The sequence below is a fragment of the Camelus bactrianus genome, chromosome 1, assembly GCF_048773025.1.
Source record: "Camelus bactrianus isolate YW-2024 breed Bactrian camel chromosome 1, ASM4877302v1, whole genome shotgun sequence".
NCBI lineage: Eukaryota > Metazoa > Chordata > Mammalia > Artiodactyla > Camelidae > Camelus > Camelus bactrianus.
In genome coordinates, this window is record NC_133539.1 from 103,759,399 (window position 1) to 103,781,776 (window position 22,378).

The 22,378-nt window shown below is 40.8% G+C and overlaps 1 protein-coding gene across 1 annotated transcript in view; it reads right to left on the reverse strand.

Moving 5' to 3' along the window:
• The window catches only part of ATP1B3 (ATPase Na+/K+ transporting subunit beta 3), a 37,710-nt gene extending 32,163 nt beyond the window's left edge, over positions 1 to 5,547 (reverse strand). Inside the window, exon 1 of the mRNA XM_074370341.1 lies at positions 5,305 to 5,547. Coding sequence (XP_074226442.1) covers positions 5,305 to 5,413 — 109 coding nt within the window. The 5' untranslated portion in view covers positions 5,414 to 5,547. The remainder of the gene's footprint in view (positions 1 to 5,304) is intronic.
• Between the last annotated feature and the right edge of the window lie 16,831 nt (positions 5,548 to 22,378).

Consider the following 22,378-nt stretch of genomic DNA (forward strand, 5'->3'; position numbering starts at 1 on the left):
TTGTAGAAGACTAATTACATCTAATTAGACTGGGAACATTCCATAATACTGCTCACTCATCCAATCGATTTTTATTATATTCCTGCTAAGGGCCAGGCCCCAGGCTAGGTGTTAGGAAGATGTGAATAAGAAGTTTATGTCTAGTAAACAGGCAACAATAATACTATATGAAGTGACAAATGCTACACTAGAAAAAGGTTTCACAGGACACACTGAAGCACTCATTTGACCCAGTCTTAAGGCAAAGAGGGGCTCAAAAACATTTATCAGAGATCAGGCTATGAAAGCTGACGTCTGAGCAGCCAGGCTAAGGTGAAGGAAGGAGAGGCTCAGAAGCTAAGAAACAGGCCCAGAAGGGGTGGGAGAGAACTCTGTGGAAAGTAAGATGACAGGAGAGAAATACACAAACGAGACTGCAAAAAGTCTGCAGGTCATGCTAAGGAGCCCTGGAGGACAGTAGAAATTTACATGAAGAAGTGCCTATAAAACATCCAACTGAAAATTTCTGACAGACAGTTGATTAGCAGAATATAAAAAAGCCTCAGGGACTAGAAATGCAGATTTGGAGTGCCAACACAGAGGCAGTTAACTAAAGCCACAAGAACACCAAAGTTCCAGCAGGCTGTGTGGACCGTATCCACACTGAGAGGTGATGGAGAGGCCCGGGGATATCCCCAGCACGTCAACCTCTAAGGAGATGGCCCAGGAATGAGAACCATTCCCCTTACATGTTAAGTGATACAACTAGGAATCTAGCTGAATATTTTAAAATTTTATTTATACATTAAAAAAAACTTTATACATAGGTAAAAAAAGTTAGCACTGATTATTCTAAGTGGTTAAAGATTACAGATGTTACTTCAAAATCAATGTAATAAATGCAGATTTAGAAAATAATAAATTTAACTTTCAAAGTTAAAATGTTTTTTTCTTCTACTGCAAAATCAGTGTTAAATGGTCCTTAATCAAACATGATGACAAATCATGGTAAAGTTGTTATTAAAGATAGGAGGGTTTTTAAACTTCTTTTAATACAACTAATTTAATTCTATAGATCAAAATTCAATTTCAAAGAAATCAAGTTATTTTGGGAGTGAAGGGAGAAGCTCTTTAACATAGTAAAGCACATACTACACTCATTACAAAGGTACCTGGAACACAACATACACTCCCTCCCTTCCACTACCAGTCCAGGAAATGCTGCCCCCTGCTGGGTGGTGGCTCAGTGAGCCTCTGCAGCTGCCGGGCCACACCCACCACTGACCTTCACTTACAGCCTGCACACGGGGTAAGGCACGTCCTGTTACTTTCTCAACAGCGCAAATTTTTGTAAAGTTTCTCTAAAACGTCACTCCACAGGACAAAGAACACCCTACAAAACTGCGAAAATAAACACATATGCCTTCTTGCCTACAGTCAAACACCTAAGATGGGATGGAGTCTGATCTCCAAAGCATTTACTGAGGCATGACATAGAAAGGGAGCAGGTGACTGAAAATAATGGCACTTCATGGATCTATAATAAAAGAAAAGCACATGAACAAAATGGAGATGTTAATAGTTTTGGTCCAGAATTTGGACCCTGCTTGGAATCAGTAACTTGAGTTTTCAGTTAATTTTAACATAAAATATCTATTAACAGATAACCTTGAAGATCATGAATGCCAAAGAAGCCCACAAGTGGATGTCACTAAATGACACCATGTCATTACATAGTTTAAAAAGAAAAGCTCTGTCCTTAGAGGGAGTCAAGGCCAAGGATTCTATTACTGAGTGAGTGAACTTTGATAGATCAGATCTGTGGGTTCAATTTTTACACCTATCAAACAAATCAGGGCACAAGGCTAGTTTAGTAACTTTCGAGATTTTTTTTTTTTTTTACTGTAAGAAACACATTTTACACCAGAGTATATGAATATACAAAACAAACAAGTTTCATGGAACATTTCCCCTAAGATAAACTTCTTTAGGCAAAATAAACTGATGTTTTTACTATTCTACCTTATTATTTTTTTAACTGTTAATTGCAATACACTGTCCACTCCTTATAGTTTAAAAAACACTAGATAATCTCTAAGCTGTCTTTCACTCTTAATTCTTTATAATGCATTTAGGTTTAATATTTGCAACATCAGTCACAAGGTGCTAAATTTTCTTTGTCCTCTGTTTTTATAAATGGCAACTACTTATTCCTGATGTGTCCTTACTGTTCAGCTTGAGAAGCCAGCTCTTAGGTACACTTTGATCATCTACATAGTGTGCATTAGAAAGTTGTGAAAATCGAATGAGTTAAGTACATATATGTAAGCATTTTGAAACTGCTGTAACCAAGTGTAAGGTATTAGCCAAATATACAAGAAGCTACTCAAAATCTTTACATAGTTGTTTTAAATAAGATGATGCGGTGGAACATACAGTATTTTCACTTTAACCCAAATGTAAACAGCAAAATTGCTTTTTAAATGTGTTTTTAACATACATATTGCACTTGGAGAGGAACCTCAGATTAAGTGGGACAAATGTACTAAAGACTTGAATGTAAAAAAATAAATTTCAGGAAACATCTTAAATCAATATCTTTATAAAATCTCTGTGGGTAGAGAAAGCCTTTCTCTATATGCTGGCAGGCCCAGCAGCTTTATCAAGGTCAAAAAATATACAATAATCCCCACCCAGACCCACATTAATTTCAAAAGCAACTAAAAGAAAACATTTTGCACAAATGAGGTTTAAAAAAAAGGCTGTAACATGTTTTCAAAATGCAATCGGTCCATATATTATCCACGACCTAGAAATATCACCAATAAAAATATGTCAAGGAAATAAATTTGCAAAAATGTACAAGAATGAAGAAAATGGGACGAGGAAAAACCAGGACATACAATGCTGCACTGGTTTAAAAAAAAAAGAATCAGGAGTTGCTCATATTACCCCAGGTACCTCCCATGTATATATCAGGTACACGTATTAGTAAACTTGTTTAAAAAAAAAACTTCCAGTCCATCTGACCATATAATGGAATACTAATCAGCTTTTTAAAATGGTGATATAGACCTTTATTAACGTAGGAAAATGCCCACAATATACTCAGAAGATTATAAAGCAACATTCACTCTATGACCTTTATGTTAAAGAAAAAAAATTAGCATTATATACATTTCTTAAGTCTTCCTCGACATATATCGAAATAGGAATCCTGGACATCTTTGGGGTGATGAGATCAGGCAGCTAGCCCACATACTGCCTTTCTGAGAAGTACAAGAAGATACACTTTGTCCAGGCAGACCTCACCCTGTAGGGTACACAGCTCGGTGAGTTGAGTATGGATTTCAACCTCCATGCACCATTCCTCTGCACTTCCTTGGAGGTGTGCCCTTATGTTGGGATAGGGTTATGGATAATTTTCATCTATTTATGCCATTCTGCACTGGCTATTATTACAATAAGCCCTGGCATTTACTATTTGTTGGTATTTTCAATTTTGGAAAAAAGGTCTTGCCTTAATCCTCCTAAAACTAATCCCAACCTGACCTGTACTACTTCTACTGCCCTTATATAATGATTCATACTTGGATCATTTGTGCACATTATCTGTTAAATGCACATACCTAATAAAACCCCTACCTCAACAGCATACAATACAAAGGTTCGAAAAGGAGCACAACCCGCATTAAGAAATGTCATTCTAACACAAAGTGAAGATACTTATTACTGGAAATGAGAAGGCACTTTGGAAGGTAGTATACACAAACTAATCCCTCTCCACCACTAAAAAACTCCCTCAGCAAAAAGTTAATACACTCTAGAAACAATAATCATTGTTTACCATTTTTTCCCTATTTAATTCCTGATGCAAGATTTATTTCCTCATCACACTAGTGGGCTCCCCAAAGACAGTCATTTGAATAAAAATCGTTGAGTGATTACCATGCAGTTAGGCAAGGCATCTGTAAAATAATACAACCGCTGGACTAGGATTAAAGGACAACTGGGTTCTTTTCTTGGCTGTGGAATATGTAATTTTACACAAAGCAAAATCACAACCTCTCTGGGGCTCATTTTTCTCGTCTCAAGCAGAGTTTGGGCTAAAAAACCTCCAAGGCCTTTTTCAGCTTGTGATAGGACTTTAACCAGCCTTTCTACTCAGGAGGAGCAGGTTTCAGGCAGCAGCAACAGTTTATTTTCTAAGTCAGAGTTAATTTACTCTCTTCATGCTCCTCTTGAAAATGTCGTGACCAAAGAATTCTCCACTCTAGAAATTTACTCACTCAGGGGAAAAAAAAGTCTGTCATGACCAACTAACAAAATATTTTTTTAAAAGGAGGGGAGGAGAAAAAAAGTAAATCAGTTTACGTAACTATAAAGGGAAGAAAAAACACTAGTCCTTATTCAGACAGTAACATAATTTTTCCAAAAAAAGAGTCATTCTAATGCAGCACCGCACTGGCGGATGGTTTAAATATTTCTTTTAAAACAAAGAACTCATGCATAGAAAAACTGTTAATACAACCATCACACGTTTTGAAGGCACAGGAGAAAACTGTGCCATTCAGACAAGATTTACTTTCCCGCAATGAAGCACGCTGGTAAGGAAGAAAACCAGTGTAATTAAAAAGGAATTAGGGAGAAAGCAACCCTTTCAACGCTCTTTTCACTGTTCAAATTCAAGTGCATCTTCGTGTGCCGAGGACTTGTGTGCTCAACACGCTCACGATGCCCACCCACACTTAACCCTCACTTGCGCTCTTCCGACCAGCTGGGGCGGCAGCGCGGACGAGTCACAAGATAGCGGCGGGAGTGGAAATTTCCTCTCCGCGGGCGTGGGGCAGGGTCTGGCTTCCCCGAACCGCTCGGCGCCGCCGGCCGCCTCCGCCAGGGCCTCTACGGGCCGGCGCGCTCCGTACAAAGAAGGCCGGGCGTACGGCCCCCACGCGCTCGGGACTGGGCTCCGGGACCCGGTCCCCGGCTTCCGGCGCCGCAGGCCGGGGCAGCACGTGCGCCCCGCTCCCGGCACGGAGGAAGGAACCGGGGCGGCCCGGCGGGGGCTGCCAGTGGGCCCCGCACCCTCGCCCACCCGCCGGCCTTTCGAGAAATGAATGGGGTCGCCCTGCTCCGCCGCTGCTGCAGCCGCCGCCCGTCTTAAACCCGGCGGCCACGGTGAAAACCGCTACGGGCGGCGGAGGCGGAGGCGGCTCCCGGGCCCCTGCGCGGGGAGCCGCCTCCCGCCTTTCCCTTCCCACTAGACCCCGCCCGGCGTCCCCCAGGACCGCGACTGGCCCCGGCGCCCAACAGCCTCCCGCTCACCCCAGCTCTTGGCGGTGCGCCCCAGGAACTCTCCGGTGGTCGGGTTGTAGATGAAGAGCTTCCACTCGGCCAGGCTTTGGTTGAAGGACTTCTTCTCTTTCTTCGTCATGGTGTGTGTGCCGACGGCGAGGGGAGCGGCGGCCGCGGGGGTGGAGGCGGCGAGGAGCTCGGAGGCGCGTCCCGGCTCGAGCGGCGCAGCCCGGCGACGGCGGCGGAAGGCGGGATGGCAGAGGAGACCTCCCGGTTGCCGTGAGCGCTAAAGCCGACTGCGCCGCGCCGCGCCGAGCCGGGCGGCCGCTCAGGCCGCGGGAGCCTGACGTCTCCGCCCTCCGCAGCCAATCCCCGCGCCGTTCAGGCCGCGCCGCCGCCGCCGCTACCGCCTCCCGCCCGCGGCGGGGCGCAGCCCTACGCGGCCGAGACGCCCCGCCCACAGCCCCGGCTCCGCCCCGCGGTACCCGGTGGGGCCGGGACGCTCCGGGCTCTCTCGGCCCTGGCCAGAGGAAGCAAAAATTGCGCGTAGCAACTTTAAAAACCATGAGGGCTTAATAAGAAGCAGATTGACAATGACAAGCAAAAGATGAGCGTCCCTGATCCTCAGGTTTTTCAGAAGGAGGACTCGGGAGACGCTTCGGGCAGCCGGGATCCGGATTCCCCCCCAGTTCCTTGGCTGCGGCGGCGCGGGACCAGGAGTGCGCGGCAGCGACTCGGGTCCGCTAAGTCGCCTTCACCGAGGAGGGGACTTCACCACCCTCTCCCCAAACCGTCTCCGGGCGTTCTCCTCTGGGCTCTATGACGTGACTAAGAGAGTCAGCTGTAGTATCCCGTGTGTGATGTATTACAGACTGCTGCTTAGAGAATGTCCTGACTTGGCTCTTTTGAAGGATTTACGTAGGATTCCCGAGTCAATAGGAATTTCATTCTAAATATGACAGTATTAAGTAAATGCAGTATAATTTTCTCCAGCTTTAATTGAATTTATCAATGAAATCAATTTACATGCTTTCCTGAGGTTCCTGTCAACTGTAAGAACTTTTTTTTTTTTTACCACTCGGTCTCTTAATCTACAGGAAATCAATTCCTCGTTTAGTGTTGATGCCTAAGTAATTTTCCCGACTTTTCATCTTTTTCACTGCATTGCTTGCTCCCCTAGGTCGGAGCTGAGGGTGCAGTCGATGCTTTCCTACACGAGATGGAGCTGAAGAGTGCAGTGCTCTGAAACTGTTGTGACAGCATGAAATGACTTAAAGAGGAGTTTAGGCAGAAGGTGCTTTTCTTTCTTTTTCTTTTTTTCTTTAAGAAAAATGAAATGAAGCACTGCCTCTGTTTTATTAGCAAATAAAACATTCTGAATGAAGAAATGTAGCCCACATCTTACTGTTTGGAACATTGCATTATAATCCATCTGAAAGTTTAAACACAGCCTGCAAATGCTTTAAAGGAGTTAATGGATAACGAAATTCTGGAATTTCTCTTGTTTCCTTACTTTGCTTATCATAGCAAGGAATTATGAATTACGCCTCCTACAAATGGAAAAGGGATAGAAAAATATATTATTATAAAGTGACTTTTTTCCCTGCACGTAGGAAAGCTAAGTTTATAATTATGACCTTGGGAATGATAACCAAAATCTAGTTACTTTGTTGAGCCAGTGACAGCAAAGGATTTGCAGAAGCGTTTTGTAAGATTTGGCATGGAAATAGTATTAGAAATAGCAAAACACCATGCAAGCAGACTAGAATGCATTTCTCTAGTTCATAAATAAGGTTGAAAGGGAACTGAGGAATGGAATTTAGTTAACTATTTTTGTCATATTAAAAATCTAACTACAGATTAGAGGACAGGTGAAATATTGGTAGAATTAATAACAGGCTTTCTAGTTTCGGTAAGAGGAAAGACACAGAGTCTAGAATAAAATCTAAAACCGTTGGCTTTACTGCGTGTGTGTGCGTGCGCGCACGCTAATAACAAGCACATTTTGAGAAATAATTACCTGGCACACACAAAGAAAACATGGTAAACAAGAACATTATGAAACAGTGTTTCAATGATATTGAATGCTGTCACGTATTTGTAGTTTGTATATTTTTAGTGGTCATTAATATGCCTTTCATTTGTAGTGCTTTTCCAAATAATTCTGTAAGCAAGTATAATTCAGTATTTTCAAAACTCATGCCCAGCTTAATATAGTAACTGATCCATCAGATTCCAGGCTGGGGAAAAGTTTACATTCTAATCCAAAATACGGGAACTATTTGTTTCTCTGATACATACTTGAGCACTACCTAGAAGAGAAAATACTGAGTGTATTGGTGGGTATTGGCCTAACAAGTATGAGCAGATGCAATATCAAATTTAATCACAGCTTTATTCCCTGCAGATTTACTTTACCAGGCCTAAGTCTCCCTTTTAAAAGAGAAGTTATTTTGCCAGATAAAATGCAGGATGCTCACTTAAATTTGAATTTCAGACAGGTGATGGATACTTTTTTAGTGTAAGTATATTCCATGCAATATTTGAGACATACTTACACTAAAAGAATTATTCTTATCTAAGATTCAAATTTAACTGGATATCTTGGTTTTTTTTTTTCATTTGCTAAATCTAGCTACCCTACTGTAGAGGATACCTATGAATCAATCCCACAGCAATAATGACAATGATCATTTATACATATTTAAAAGTCCTAGGCCCTGGACTACTTGCTTAGTATGACTTATTTCTTAATCTTTACAAATACCCTAAGAAAGAGGTGTTCCCTAATTTTGTAAATGAGGAAACTGAGGTTAGGAAAATTAAGTAACTTGCCCATGGCCAAAAAGTTATCAGACAACAGCACAGTGATTCAACGCCTATCTCTCCTCCACCACCCAGTACTGCCTCCATACTGAATGATGACAGAGTTCTGGGGAAACTTCACAAAGCTGAATGGGGCAGAATGAGAGAAATGGTTGTTGACCACTGGTTGAATATGCTATCCAGTGGGCAGAATCCATTTTCTATTTTCTGTGGGCATAAACAAGATATTTTGGTGCTTAATTGCTAAAACTCTTCATTTTTTCCTGAAGTTTAGAATCATGTATACAGATAAAAAGTATTTGCATAGCAGCATCTTATTTATAACCTGCTGTTATAATGATGATTGTGGTACTAAATCACGGAAAGACCATTGTCTCTCAGAGAATAGATATTAAGTTTTCCTTAGAAATAGTCCTTCCTTTCCCACAAGCAATAGCTATTATTGTGTTGGCATTTTATTGTATCTGAGAAACACAGTCGTGAATAGATGTTCCTCGTCACAGAAAATGTCCTTTTCCACAAATTGATTCTAATATTGAATGCTTTTACTAATCCTTTTAACAAACAGCATCTCTACATCCTTTGCAGGTTAAAGGACAGACACTTGCATTATTGATCATCTTAAATTAAATGAAACAGTGCTTTTGTAAAGCATGGGCACAGTGTCTGGTATAGAAAATAGTCTGTAAATGGTAGGAGTGTTTTGGTTATGATTTTTAATACTGGCATCCACTGTGTTAGGTGTTTTATGAAAAAGTGTGTGTTATGATCTAAAAGGCTTATTTACTAAATAAAAAATAAATTAGAAAAAAGTAAAAAATAAAATAAATAAAAACAAAAAATAGAAAAAAAGGGAGAAAAATTAAAAAATAAATTCAAATAACCAAGTCAATGAGAAAGATTATTAATAATTTGATTATAAAAATTTACAGAAGTGGATGGAGTTATAGGTACAATAAGAATGGCAGAATGTTAATATTTATTGAAGCTGGGTGATGAGTACATTACATGAAGTTCATTATACTTTGTTTACTTTGTACATCCTTGAAATTTTCCAGAATAGAATGTTTTTTAAAAATGAGGGCAAAGGATAAGTAATTTTCTTGTTGCATATTTTTCTGGTTCACTTAGTTGAAAAGTAACCAAAAGAAGGTATAGATGTAATGTTTTCAGAAGAACATTTTTTTTTTAAGAAAAGCTGGACTAATAGGAAACAGATAACTCTGGAAACATAAGATAATTTCCTTGTATTCTAATTAGTAACCTTAGGTAAATTTGAGATGCTATTGTATCCATAAAACAAGAACAAGTGTGTGTATCTGAGACCAAAAAATTATTGAAAATTTAAAATATAATGAATTCCTTTAATTAAAAATCAAGGTAAGAGTTGAAAAAAAAAAAGGTCAAATGACTCTCCCAGAGTGTAAAGCAAAAAGACAAAAGAAAAGAAATACTGTATTTTTAAAAATTCAAAGACTATCTAGGATCAGTCCAGGAGGAACAATAGTCAACTAATATTTCCAGAAGGAGACAAGAAAATGCAAGGGGAAAAATAATGAGAGAAATACAGAGAAAAAGATAATTCCCGAGAGTTAAGGGAAGATAGGCGTCTTCAGACCAAAAGAGCTTACTGAGTGAGTGCCAAGCAAAATAAATAAAAATAGACCCATACTTAACTATAACCTTGTGATTTTATAGTACATCAAATACTAAGAGAGGATCCTAAAATCTTCCAGAGAACAAATAACAGGTCAACTACAACAAAACAGAAACCTGACTGGCACCAGTCTTCTCATCAACAGTATTCAGTGCAACAGTGCTCAGACGGCAGAGCACTGCCTGCAGTTCTGAGCATCAGAACCCCACACCCAGCTAAGCTACCACTCAGCTCTAAGGGTAAAATGAAGACACGTTCAGAACTCAGAAAGTCCACCTCTCACAAATCCGTTATGCAAACATCAATTAAGCATGGACCAGTGAAAAGAAAAAGGAATCCAAGAAAGAGAAAAACCTGGGATGCAAGGAACACTGGTCCTAACCTAGGAGTACAATGAAGGGAAGGCCTAAAATGACAAGTGTACAGCAGGTCAAGAGAGCAACTGGTTTCAAAGGCAGAAGAATGTCTTCAAGCAGAAGGTCGATTCCATGGCCACAGAGACTGGGATTAAGATCCTGAACATATTTAGTCACGTGGTTGAAGGCATGTGCTGCTTTTGTTCAGAAGGAAAATGGAAAGCAATTAAAATGAGCAGAAAATTATGTTCCAAGTATAAAGCTAACTAAAATGTGGTATTATTTTGAGCAATTCATGGAGTTTTGAAAACGTAATTATAGAATCTCAATGTTGGAGCATCCTTCCTAGTGGCACAGTGCTATTGATATAGATTTACTTTTTCTAGTCTAATGGATGCATTTTGCTCTACAATGAGTACTATGTTCATGATCAAAATAGTATAATTGCAGTTTATTGACTTTCAAAACTCAGAGTCAACCAAATAACCATTCACAGAACAAAATATAATTGTTATAAATTCAGACAATGTAAAAGTGATGGTGGATTTGACAGAAGCCAAGTGTCTCTGGAGGAGAGATCTGAAGGAAGAAAGTTGAAGGGAAATGTTATCCTGTACTGTTTTCTTAGCTCAGAAATTCACCATCAAAAATATCAGGGTTTTTTTTTTTTAAAGAAAGTAATTTAAAGTGGACTTTTGTAAAGCTGGAAAATCATGATTCTCCAGAAATTCTATAAATTAAAAAAAAAAGTTACCCATCAGAGGTCAGGAATAAGGATGGTAAACAAAATACTTTCCATATCCTGAAGTCTAGGGCATCGTCCAATGAATAAGGAAGTGTGGGCTAAAAGAATAGTAGGTCCTGTCTTTCCATATTTTATCTTTATTTGAACAAAGATGTCTCCAAATAGTGATTGGGACTCATTTCCCCCTATTCAAATAAGCTGTAGTCTTCTGGCATGTTTGCCAGACAACTTCTAGGGAAAAGTTGGAACAATTCAAAACTTGAATCCAATTTTCTAGTTGCCAGGGTTGCATTATCTGATAGCATTAACAGACAACTGACATTATTTAAACAATCTCTTTTCCTTTCAGTTTGATGGTTTGTTCTTAGTGGAAAATAATTGTGTCAGAGAATTGACTGTGTTCCTTTAAGCAGGAACTATCTGTCATAATCTAAGAGGAACATGAAGGAAAATTTAAATGTCACTTGAGGCAACATCACAACATTATTTCCTAAGAGATTCGACAATGTCTCTAGGGACATGAGAATTCAAGCTCCTTGATTCTAATTTACTATGTTGCAACCAACTTACTGTATGACCATAGCTTAATTACTTTTACACAAATTCATTATCTCCAATGTATTATGTACAAGGATATAACTCTGCCTGGCTGAGGATATTATGAGGAGAATGATCTTTCGGTTAAATGACAGTTTGGGAGTTAGGAAATCCCCATAAATGCATATTGTGTTTCAACTTCCTGCAAATCACATAAGCTTATATTAGTTAATGATCTTTCCTTAGCAAGAAACAGAAAGTAAACTCTAATTGACTTAGACAATAAGGAAAATTTATAGGTGAACCTAGCTTAAAGTCCAGCTTTGAAAAAGGTTTAACCCAGGGCCCAAAAGAACTCAATAAATCCTGGATTCTTGCTTTTCATTTATTGGTTCTATAACTTTAGGGTTAGTTTCCAGAAGCTTCTGGGTCTTCATAGTTCCAGGTTCAAATCCAGCAGAATAGAGAGATTCATCACCCTCAACAGCTTAAATAAAACCCCCCAGTGTTGTCTCATTGGCTCCCCCACTGCCCTGACTTGGGTGCTGTGTTGACTTAAACCAACTATGAAGGCCAGGGGGATGGGATATGCCAATTGGGTCAAGGCCAGGAGGGTGTACGCTTGCCCTGGGGATGGGGTCACTCCCTTTCAAAAGCTAGGTTCAGAAATTTGGAATAGTGTTAGGAAGGGGCAATAAAGCCTACAGCCTTCTATCTAAATGCCTCCAAAACCTAATGTTTCAACCTAGAGTCATTCTTGTCTTCACTGATTCACTCAACTAACATTTCTTTAGGGCTCCCTATATGTGAGGTCTTGACACCATTCTGCTTCACTCCATTTCCAGGCTCCCTTTTAAGGGAAAGCACCAAGAATTAGAGCTCAGACTGGAGGCAGAATTATGAGGTTAAGAAAACTGTTCTCCCAAGAACCTCCTCTTTTGGGGGCTTGTTCCTTACATTTGTGGGTTTCTGGGAAAGAAAGAGAAATAGCTACCCGACCATCCACATACCCTACCCACACACACCTTCCAGCTGTGTATTTACAATTTGGGGGTTAATAGACTCCTCCTAGCCCATTCACAGGCCCAGGTTAAGAACCTTTGGGCTACAGGATCATTAAGATATATAAGTAATCATCTTCTGGATATAAGATTTATAATGATACTATGATTTGATAGTGACATTTGAAACAGAGCCTTACTTTTCTGAGTGACCAAGGAAAGATAAGCACATTCTACTTCTTGGGAGAGACCACCCCTTTACCTACACTGAGGGGAGGGGTGGCTACAGCATCTCTGGCCTGTGGGTTGTGTACAACATAGGAAGGGACAGGAATTGTTCCTCTATTTCTGATGTCCCGCTGGCTGAGTAGGAAACACAAGAGAGATAACAGATGATTAAGGCCTCTCCCCAGGTTCCTTTGTGAAAGCAGCCTTTGGGAAAACACAGAAAATGAGAGACAAGTACAACTGAAACGTTTTCAACCATGCTTTGACCTGTGCCTGCCCCATTTACAAGGCACTCAAACAACCGCATGAAGTTGCTACACATCTAGGATGTCATGAAACGAGGGAGGCCCTGGTGATTACCGGACCAACCATGGCTTGGTGTTAAGCGCAGCTCTGACTCTGTGTCTCTTTACTCACTAAATCTGTGGACCCTGAGGATCCATTTGTATTTTTTTTTCCTAGGGGGAAGACAGGTTTTCATGTTCGACAGGATGCTCTGGTCCTCCTAGTGTAGACTTTGGGGCTTGTTCCTATGCCCTTGTAGGGGGGCAGCTGTACCTAAAGTGAACTTGAAAAGTGGGAGAGAAAATGGAAAAGTAGAAAAAGACCTGCTGATCCAACTTGGCAAAATAGCAGAAAATAAGACGTCCTTGGACTCTCACCAAGATTGGACTCTATGTCTGCAGTCAACATTTCAGTGGAAGCCCTTTGGGTGCTGTTGAGGGAGAAAATGGCAGAACATTAGAAAGATAGGATCTTATTTCTAAAACAAACGCACGTTGGCTGGGAGGAAACAATCGCAGCTTTAGTTCCCACCTTGGCCCCGCGCTCTTCCTCTGCAGGACACCCCCCAGAAGCCTGGCTTCTGGGCTTCCGCTCCTGCTCACTAACCGGAGCTGTGAGGGATGGGTTCTTTCAAACAGGCTAATCCCATTGGAGATTAATTTCCTTTTGTGTTCCCAGATTTAGAAATAGAGCTGGTCCTCAAAGGTTATTTTGGAAGTTAGGGCAAAGCGTTTACTTGCAAATCCTTGTAAGTGGGGCTTAGTCAAGGGGTATCCCACAGGCACTTTGGACTTTTGGGATGAGCCAGCCTTCCAAAGTGAATGTGCTTTGATTTCTGAAGTTAACTTGTAGGTTGGAAGAGGGTTTACATGCACTGAACACAAGACTTTGTCTTCAGAATTTTTTTCCAGATTTCAGCACTTTTGAGACTCAGGAGAGAATTAGGTCTTTTTCTTATACCAGTAGTTTGTCAGCTAGCTGAGGTGCTGAGAAAGCAGTTCATTTGTCTTAGAGCTTTTCCTTGGCTCCTGACTCTTCCCCACCCCATCCCGCACCCCCACCGCAGGTTCAGTGCTGCCTCTCACTCCTGGGACGATGCGGGTGGCAGGAGGTTCCAACCCTCACTGGAAATTCACTGGCTCAGGATAGAGTTGGTCTTGCTCTTTCCTGCCACTGCCTTGATCTTGGTTTCTGGATTTCTAGTAACCAAGCACCTGCCTATCTTCTTGTTCCAGGCTGACCCTTGCTCTGTTCCTGAGTTTCTGGTAATTATGTTTCCTTCCCAGCTTCACAGGGAGGTTATTGCCCTCTGTTCTCTCCAGTAACTCCATTTGTCTGACCTTGACTCCTCTTTCTGAGTTATCTGCATCCATTTCACGCCTCCTCGGCACATAATCACTCACCTACCACAGGTGTAAGACTGTTCATATTTTCATTGGGGGCACATATTTTACTGAGCTTTAATTTTTTTAATGAGCAGAAAGTCCCCCACCTGAGCTATTAAATTTATTGAAGGCTCTAAATCTCACTGAAAACAACTAGTTAACTTGCTAACATTGAATTGCATCAGCTGACAGAAACACAAACAAGATGAGCTTAAAAAAAAACAAAAAATCACCTAACACCTCATAACACAAGCAGAGGGAAACTTAACTATTTTAGTGTGACAAGGCAACAACCAGCGCAAACATTTCAATAAAATCTGAACCAGCTGTAACAGCCACCCAGCGAAGAATCCCATTTTAGTTTTTACGAGAGATCCAAAGTTTAAGATTAAGAGTCATAGTCATAACAATTACTATAATCATCTCGCTGTTTAAAACCAAAGGAAAAAAAAGACATTGATACACTCTGTCTTTTTCTCTAAGTTATCTTGGCAGGAAAAAATGAAATGTGGTTCAACTTTGCAGATAAGAATGTGGAGCATCTTTCTTAAAGACGGGGGTTTCTTCCTCTATTTTATCATTGAAACGCTTCAATAGACCAATTGCAGTATAGAGTTTAAAAGACAACATTCCCTTTAGAAATGGTACAGGAAAGTTTCTAGTTGTAGTAATGGGATTATGCAAGACCAACACATGCAAAATTAGCTGTAAAGCTCTTGAACTTTTTCCTGGCCTCTGAAACCATCGATATTACCTGGGGTACTTATGCGGTCAAAGTCTGATAGAGCTCACGTAGTTTAGTTAGGATTTCTCAGCTGCCATTCACCAAAAAAAAAAAAACAAAGAAAAGTGGTTGATACAAGAGTATATTTTTCTCATGGAGGAGGGCCCAGCGTTGGCTCAGCACTCAACATCATAGAGAATCTAAGTTCTTGCCATCTCTTTCTCAGTGGGTCCGCTGTGTGTTCCCTCGGGGTTTCACGATGCCTGCAGCAGGTCCACAGGGACAGGTCCCTAACCAGCAAGGGGGAGCAGGGACTCCTCACATATCCCTTTTTATTGGAGAAGAAATCCTTTCCCAAAAGCACCTACCCTCTGCCCTTCACCATTCTTTCATCTCATTGACCAGAACTTGGTCCTACAGTACATTTTGCTAAGAAGTGGCAATCTGCTATGAGCAGATTTCCACCTTTTACTAACCCATGGAACATTTCGTAGCACATGGGGCTTATTTCCTCCTCAAAGAAGTCCATAGTACTCAACCTTACAGGCCACGTGGATTTGTTTTCTTTTTTCAAGGTAGACCTTTATCTGTTATGATTAGCAATTTCAGGCTTTCTATTTATGTAGTCCAGTTTGGAAATGTATGTTTCTCTAGAAAGTCATTGCCCATGGTCTGGTTTTTCAGTCACTGGAACAAAGCTGTACCTAAAAAAAAATTGAAATCCCTGCGTCTTGTTTTCATTCCTCATGTTACTGTGTCTTTTTGCTTTCTTTCTTTTCTGGATCACACTTGCCAAAAGGCTTTCTGTGTTTTGATCTGGTCAGAACATGGAATTTAAATCTATTGTTTTGGGGTTTCTATTTCATATTATCTATTTTATCTTTATTGATTCCTTCCTTCTGCCTTCTTTGGTTTATTTTTTGTCGTCTAGTTTCTAGAGTTGAATGCTAAGTTCACTTATTTTCAAGCTTTCTAGCTTTCTAACATCTGGTTTTAACATCATAATTTGCTCCCTGAGAAGCTACTTTGTTATGACTCAGAGTTGAGATGATTTGTTCCCATTGTCACTGGTTTCTGAAAAGCTCTACTGCCCCACCCTGTGGGAGAATTATACTTCCTTACCCCATTGTTGCTAGACTTGGCCATGCGACTCATACTTTAGCCAATCAAATATGAGCAGAAGTGAAGTCTACATTTTAGGAGTCACAGTGTGGTTGCATCATCTTCCTTTCTCTTTGACAAAAAAGACCAGCGAAGTCTTAGATAGGGCTGCTCTTTTGGTCCACAGACCAGACTGAAGAGGACACGAGAGAGGCAGCTGACCTGGAAGAAGGATATGGTATGAGTAAGAAACAAAATTCTGTTGTTCTCAGCTCCTGATACAGCCTTAAATAGTTCAACATGCATTTCTAAAGAATAAGAACACCTTCCTCTATAGCCAAAAATAACATTTCACATCTAAAAAAAGTAATGATGATTTCTTAATATTAATCTAATACTTAATACATATTCGAATTTCTTCATTTCGCCCAAAATGTCCTTTAGAGATGGTTTGTACAAACCATGAACCAATCCAGAGCCACCTATACCATGTAAGTGTTATGTTTTTAAACTGTCTTTTAACCTAGAAGAGTCCCTTTTCTTATTCCAGTGATCTGTTGAAGAGCCCAGGCCAGTTGTCCTTTTTAGGACACCTTTTAGACTTGTTTGTTTCCCCATGCTGTTGTTCAGCATGTCCCTATATCCCCCACATTTCAGTAAATAAGTTAGATGTAAACATTCGGTTAGATTGAAGTTAAACATTTTGGCTAGAATACATATACATGATATTGTGTACTTCGTATTGTATCACATGGGAAGACACACAGTTGGTTATGTCACCATTAGTCATGCTAATGGGATGGAGGACCACAAGGTTCAGGTGAGAACAGCCTGATCCCTCTGATACATAGTCATGTTTTTATCTTGTGACCAGAAAGTAACCCAAATGTTATCACTCTGATACCATATGAATAACCATTACCCATCCACAGAGGTTTTAGACCAATTGATAATCCTTGCTTGAATCAATAATTTCATTAGGGATTATAAAATGGCTCTTCTGTAGAGCTTCCCCTTCCTTGTTTGTATGGGTTTTGGGGGGAGGGAGAGATAATTGGGCTTATTTATTTACTTTTAATGGAGGTACTGAGGACTGAACCCAGGACCTCATGCATGGTAGGCATGTACTCTATCACTGAGCTATACCCTCCCCCAGAGCTTTGCATTCTTAATGGAGCCATTTGGTTTCTGCCGTAGAGTTGCTACCAGCAAGGCAGGATAAATACTTAATTCTTTCTTCTTAGTTATCCACTTCCAAAGTACAGAGTTGGTTTAAATGTGACAAATGAGTTTTTCCCTGGATTTCACTTGTCCTTATGGGCTTCTGAATTCTCTGAGAGTTGATGTGTTTCAATCAACAATTGTATTCCTCTTTTCAATGTTCTAATTGTGTCTAATGCAATCCCTAATGAAATGATTGATTCTAGCAGGATCCTTCATGTAGGGGAAACAGAAGCAAAGAAACCCAAGACCTTGGACTCAGTAAGTCAATGGAAAGGTCAGAAGGGAGAAAAATGGGACAGATAGCCAGGATATAGCCACAGGTCTCCATTTTCCTGAGAGGTTCACAGTGCATCACTGAGAATAAGAGGGATCTGTTTTGTCCCTTTGTACAACAACCCAAAGAAGGGAAGTTTATAGGCACCATTAGTTCTCAGAAGGAATCACTTGATGGGACCAAGCATCACCATCATTTATCAGATGTACCAAAATGGCCAGTTTCCATCAGCTCTTGCTCCTGAGCCAGGGGTGATGGGTTTATTTCTGGAATGTAGACGGCAAACATCATTGGGAAAAATCAGTCAATTTATCAATCACATCCCCTTCAAAGTGACACGTCGTGTTGGTGAAATAAAAAACTGCTTACACACGTCCAGTGATTTACAGTCCACTTGGGAATATTCATTCAGTTAGCATATACTTATGAGATCAGATGATGGGACAATAAATGTTAGCTATCAAACCATCAATATAACTGAGATTCATAAGAGGGATTCTTTAGAGGTCAGGGGACTTTCACTGAGAGAGATGGGGTTGGAATGAGGCCCTAAAATCTGGGAAAGAGCTTACTGTAGGAAGCTGAAGGCACCAGCTGGAGAGGGCAGACAGTTTCATACAGGATCCTGTAATGCCTAAGATTTCAGACACCAAGAATAACTTGGAGGACTGAGGAGCCCCTGCTGGCTCTGGCTGGGATCTAGTACAGAAAATGGTACCATGTACTCTGAATCACTGGTCAGTCACAGTGACTCTGTGATAAAATTAGCTACAGGAGGAAGTCGTACTTAATTTCATTTTGGTTTAGTTTAGTTTTTAATCACAGAGAATGGGCATTGTGCAAGAACAAGGGACTTGTCATCAGGGGGCCGATCTGGCCCAGCCTCTGCTCCCCTCTTATCTCCATGTGACCTTAGGAAAACCACAACCTCTCCGAGATTCAAGTCTCTCATCTGTAACATAAGCATGAGGATGCCTTCCTAGGGGCTGTGATGAGAACCCAAGGAATTTGCTGTGAAGCCCCAAGTAAATGAAACTTGTGAAAAGTTAAGTTAAAAATGTTTCGGGTTCTGGAAGTGCCTGGAACTTCTGGATTCAGTTCTGATTTTTTAAAATCGGGACTTGCCTGTGACTTTCTGGTACAGAATGGTGAGGGTGGGTGGGCAGGTTGGCAGAGTGCCTTGGCATGCCAGACTTGGTGGATGGAAACTCAGAAAACCATCACAAAGGGTCTCAGGATTCCCCTCTCCTAGAACAAGTCACTTATTAGGGATTTTTTTTTAAATTATGCACAGGTGGAAGCTTTCTAACTGATAGGCTGGGTTTGGGTTCTTATCTAGCCATGGGGAAGGAAGAATCACTTACCTCTTTTCCTAGGCTGAACTTTGACTAGCAGCTGTTCCCTCTCAGACTCACATTTTAAAGGACTGTTTAAAAGAACTCCTTAGTTTATGGTGTGAGGTTTGAAGAATGATTTGCGGGGTGTCCCCTCTGGAAAGTAAGCGGTAATACAGAGCACAAATTTCATTCTTCTGCCCAGAAAGTTCTGCTTAGATATCTCATTATAGATGACCTTAACGGAAGCTATTGTTTCTCTGGGCACTGCTCTGAAAATGGTGTGAGAAAAATGGAACATTGGAAGGACTGCCCCAACATCTCTCCTCTTTTTGCCATTTATATAGAAGTCCTTATTAGGCAATAGGAAAAAACTCTGCAGTTTCATCAACTGTGATCTCAAAAGTAGCCACACCCTCCTCTCAAGACTTCCCTCTTCCCACACAAAGCTTTTTCCTTTTGGAAATGAGATTTTTATCCTATTTATAGAAGAAATGTGTGCTCCTTTCTCCAACTATAGTCTAAGATTAAATCAATTCCACATCACGCCAAAGCTGATCCTTTCTTCTGAAAGGGCAACATTAATGTTCATGGAACCAGTGAGTTTTGCTAGTGAATTGGGTCCTAGAACAAGGGCACAACTAACAGATTGCTTTCATTTATCTGAGAGCAAGGCCAGATGAAGGCACACAAAGGAAAGTAAACACACAAAGGAAGAAGATATAAACAAAAGAGAAACCAGTGTGATTTTAGGAAATGATTTTTATGTAGTCATTTCTACATGCTAAATATTTTATAGGTATTTTAGCATTTAATACAGCAACACTGTGAGATAAATATCATTATTATCCCTATTTTAAGATAAGGAAACCTCAAACAGGATGGTTAAATAATTTGGCTATGGTCACACAGTGAACCCTAGTCTCTGATAAAGACAGTGCTTCCCCAGAAACACTCTCAGGAGGGGTTTTTTCTCTCACCTCCACTGCTTGGAGCCTTGGGCCTGGGGGCAAGACAGGTGCCTTCACTTCTCCTGATTGCTGCTTCAAGGTCATGATCCCACTCTCCTCAAAAGCTTTTAGCTTAGAAGCACATTATCAGACTCTGTTGCTAAATATTCCTCTTGGTTGAGTCAACTGTAGACCCTGGGGGTCTTGAAGATTTTTGTTCTCTGTCATTTTTTTCCAAATTCATGGTCATTTCAAAACCCACATGGACCAGCTTGCCAACACCTGTCTGCCAGCACCTCGACCTTCTCTTTTCAGTGGTCTTGTTCATTCACCCTATCTGTGCCAGAGGCCGGCTTGTGACTCCTCAAATCTGTTTCCTCTTTTTCCTGGGTGGATGGCACTTCCCCTCCTCCTTTGTAGCTAGATGTGGCATCATGACTGAATTCTGCACAAAGGAATATGGAAAGAGCCTGAGCAGCCCTCTGCTTGGTCTTGCTGTGTCTGCCGGCCAGGTGGAGAGCATCTGATGGAGGTTTCTGAGGCGCTAAAACACCACTGTTCAGCAGAAATGTAATGTGAGCCACATGTGATTTAAAATTCTCTAGTAATTGCTTTAAAAAAGAAAAAGAAACAGGTGAAATTGATTTCAATAATAGATCTTATTTAACCCAATATATCAAAACCATTATCATTTCAACATGTAGTCAATATAAAAATTATTAAAGAGGTATTTCGTATTCTTTTTTCATATGAAGTCTTTGAGATCTGATGTGTAATTTACACTTGCAGCACAAATCAATTCAGATGCTAAGTTCCCATTAAAAAAAGACGCTCTATTTATAATTTCATAAAGCAGATGCACATACTGAAGTCATTCCAAATATTCTTTCCAATTTTTAAATGAATGAAGCATAAATAAATTCAGTTTCTGAGTTGCACAAGTCACATTTCAAGTGCACAGTACTGCAAATTGTGGCCCTAAAGTCTGAGCTGCATGGAAAGACCTTAAGACTGGAAATGACTTCAGGGAGCCAGCTTTCACCCCCACCCCATCAATAAGCATAGGGCTGTGGTGTGAGCAATAAGTAAACCTTGTGTGCCAAGCCCCTAAGCCCAGGGTCATTTGTTACAGCATCTGGTCTGACCGATACACAACCTCAGCCACCCACTCGTGTTTGGATGTTGTTATTACCATCAGCTCTGCCTCCTCCATAACCTTCATTTCAATCTTCCTCCTCTCTTCACTTGCTATATTTTCAGCTCCCTTCTTCTAATATTAAAACTCTAACGATTTGTCACCCCCAGTTTCCTCCTCATTCTCTGGCTTTTATTCCCTTCTATAGACCCTTAGCTCCCTTGTCCCTGCCTCTGAGCCAAGCTCCACTGGAGTGGAGTCCACAGAACCATGATGAGTTGCCTCACTTTAATGAATGACCAGATACTTCAGCTGGGCATTTAGTACTGCTGGGAATCTTCCCACATGTCCATCCGACACTGCTCTTTCTCAATTGTTCTTCTTTTCAACCCTCCACCTCTCCTCCCTCTCCCCTGTATCAGTGCTGACGGGCTACCTGTTTCCAATGAGAAGATAGCAACAATCCGAAGAGCAATTCCGTGCCTTCCCACCACCACACCAACCAACCTGTGCACTCATCCCAACCCTTCTTACCTCTTACACAACCTCCCAGCACAGCCCACTTTTCCTGCATCATTTTTGTTTTCTTTTAGATTTAAAAAAAATCTACTTTAAATACAGCAAAGAACACCTATCATAAGTATGATAGTTGGTGAATTTTTGCATATGTATATACCTGTGTTATTACCATCCAGATCAAGACAAAGAACATTTCCAGCACTCCTGAAGACCCCCCATGCTTCATCCAAGTAAATACCTTCTCAAGGGTATCCACCATTCTGACCTCTATCAGCCTAGATTGATTATGCAGATAAAATTTCATAGAAATGGATTATTAGGATGTATTCTTTTGTGCCTCACATTTCATTTAACATCATGTCTGCAAGATTCACTCACTGCAAGTAGCAATAATTCACCTTTTGTACAGCACTGCAGTGTTCCATTGTATGAATATACAACAATTTATTTTCTGTTTTACTGGCGGTGGCAGATATAAGATGGCTGAAAATTCTTTGACATTCCTCCCATTAAGAGTGGGATCCATGTCCCCTTGAATTGGGCTGTCCTGTGACTGCTTTGACCAGTAGACTATGGTGGAGGTGGGTCTAAGATGGTTCCAGGTCTAGCTTTTAAGAGGCTAGGTAGTTTCTGCTTCCTTCTTCTTGGAGCCCAGAACCACTATAAGAGGACTGAATATTTGGAAGGAGCCACGCTGCACGGAAGCCCAAGCTTCCAAGAGGCTAGGGGTAGAAAAAGAGAGTTTCCTTGCCAGTCCCCACACGTTCAAGTCATCCTACCAAGGTCCCAGAGATCATAGAGCAGAGATGAGCTGTCTCTGCTG